Genomic DNA, 1,835 nt, shown 5'->3' with positions numbered 1-1,835 from the left:
CCAACCTTGATACCCCAACCCTCCCTACCCCTCATATCCCGCCAACCCCAATACCCCGAACCTACCCGCCAAACTCTCCAACTCTTTTACCCTCTAACGGACCATCTAATCCTCTAACAGCTCCTTCCAAACATAACCTACCCTGAAGCCCTGACCCCAAAAGCCTTTCCCCTCCTGATGCCTGGCCCTCAGACGGACGGGAAAACACCCCTCCTGTGTGACCATAAACCTTCACTCAGTCAAATTCCAGGACTCATGGCCCTTTGGACCACATTACCGGGCTGGACATGTTTTCATTATGAACCCTATCTTTTCATCCATGTTCTGCTACCCAAACCATGCGTATTCCCGCTGAGGATGAACGAGATAAGTGGCTTGTTGCTGTCATAATGGAATGCAGAGTTAATATTGCAAGCATGGCCTCGGTTTTCTGCTATGAGTTGCAGCCTTGGCGAAATTATTTCCATCATAGCACACTTGATCCATCACATTTCATCATCCAAGATCTCACGGGCACCATCTAATAAACCCCAACCCCAAACCTCAGCAGCATTGCACTGCAAAGGATTGCTGGATGGTCGCGTTTGTGGTGATGCTGCTATTTCGTTGTACGTGTTGAAGCGAGCGCTCCTCTTATACGCCATAATATGAATACATTTCGTCGTTGTTGAGAGGTGTGGTGAGACGCTATCTCACTGGGACCTAGCAGACACGACTAAGAGTCATTGGCCGTTACACGCGACCTACCACCAATAGCCCCTTGCCTGGGTGTAAACGTGTGAATCTGAGGTGCTGTAACCAATAAACAGCAAGAGACTTATAAAGGCTGGGGAAGCCTATCCTGACGGACGAGCTGGCAGTAGTCCAGGACCCGCCAGCCGTTGCTCACAGAAGTCTGACGGGCGGCCTTAAACAGGCCACAACCGTTACTCACAACAACCTGACAAGTTACCTTAACAGGCCATGGGGCGACACGGCACCCCTTCGCACCAACACGCCCCCTCGAGTCGCACCAGGGGTCTGACTGCAAACTGCTATTACTGACGAGCTCGGCGCGGTCAAGGGGCTGCTCAACACTCAGCAGACACAATCGCAGCTGGTCCATCACACACGGGACCCGCAGCCTAAGCCGAAGCTCGAAAGCGCTAAGCAGTTTAATTTTACAACAGATCACGTGGACAAGCATAGATAAGTCATGCGATTAGTACTTTCGTCAAAGCGTGGTTCACCGGCAGTGCATCGCAAAGCTTCCTTACCCACCAGGTGCGCACGGTTGTCCAGTTGCAACACTTCATGCAAGCAAGTAAAATAATCAGTGTAAAATAGCGCATCACTCAAACTGACATGAACGTTGGAGCTATCGTCTTCCTTACTCCGCAATCGCGTGATCGCAACGCGGGCGTTATGCACCACCCAACATCAGTTATTCCACATTGTGATCCGCATTGAATTCCCTATGGCATAAAACGAGGGGTAACCCCCCCTTAAGCATAACCCAGGGGTTAGGGGTAGGGGTAAGGGTAGGGGTAAGTGGTTACCCATGTGGCTATGTACGAAGGGGGGTGGGTAACCTAACCCCGGGGTAGGGGTAACCCCTTACCAAGGGGTAACAAAGGGGTAGGGGTAGCCCCTTACCAAGGGGTAACAAAGGGGTCGGGGTAATATTGTACTGAGGGGTAACAGACAGGGTAACCCGTGTTTACAAGTGTTCCTTGTCCGTATGCCGGGCCATATGCCGGTGTCAATGGATTGTAAGTATGTCCCTGTCCAACCTGCCTACACATGCTATCACAGCTGTCTCATCCATCTATCTGAGCACGTATGCCTATTCGCCT

At 51.3% G+C, this 1,835-nt stretch overlaps 1 protein-coding gene across 1 annotated transcript in view; it reads right to left on the bottom strand.

Annotated features, from left to right (window-relative positions):
* Nucleotides 1-1,519: 1,519 nt before the first annotated feature.
* The window catches only part of VOLCADRAFT_106337 (uncharacterized protein), a gene marked incomplete at its 5' end in the record, with an annotated part of 2,354 nt that continues 2,038 nt past the window's right edge, over nt 1,520-1,835 (bottom strand). The window contains one exon of the mRNA XM_002954280.1: nt 1,520-1,669. Within this exon, the coding sequence (XP_002954326.1) occupies nt 1,632-1,669 (38 nt within the window). The 3' untranslated portion in view covers nt 1,520-1,631. The remainder of the gene's footprint in view (nt 1,670-1,835) is intronic.

The sequence above is a fragment of the Volvox carteri genome (genome assembly GCF_000143455.1).
Source record: "Volvox carteri f. nagariensis unplaced genomic scaffold VOLCAscaffold_42, whole genome shotgun sequence".
Lineage (NCBI taxonomy): Eukaryota > Viridiplantae > Chlorophyta > Chlorophyceae > Chlamydomonadales > Volvocaceae > Volvox > Volvox carteri.
The sequence above is the reverse complement of the archived record's forward strand: the minus strand, read 5'-3'. Positions and strand labels throughout refer to the sequence as shown.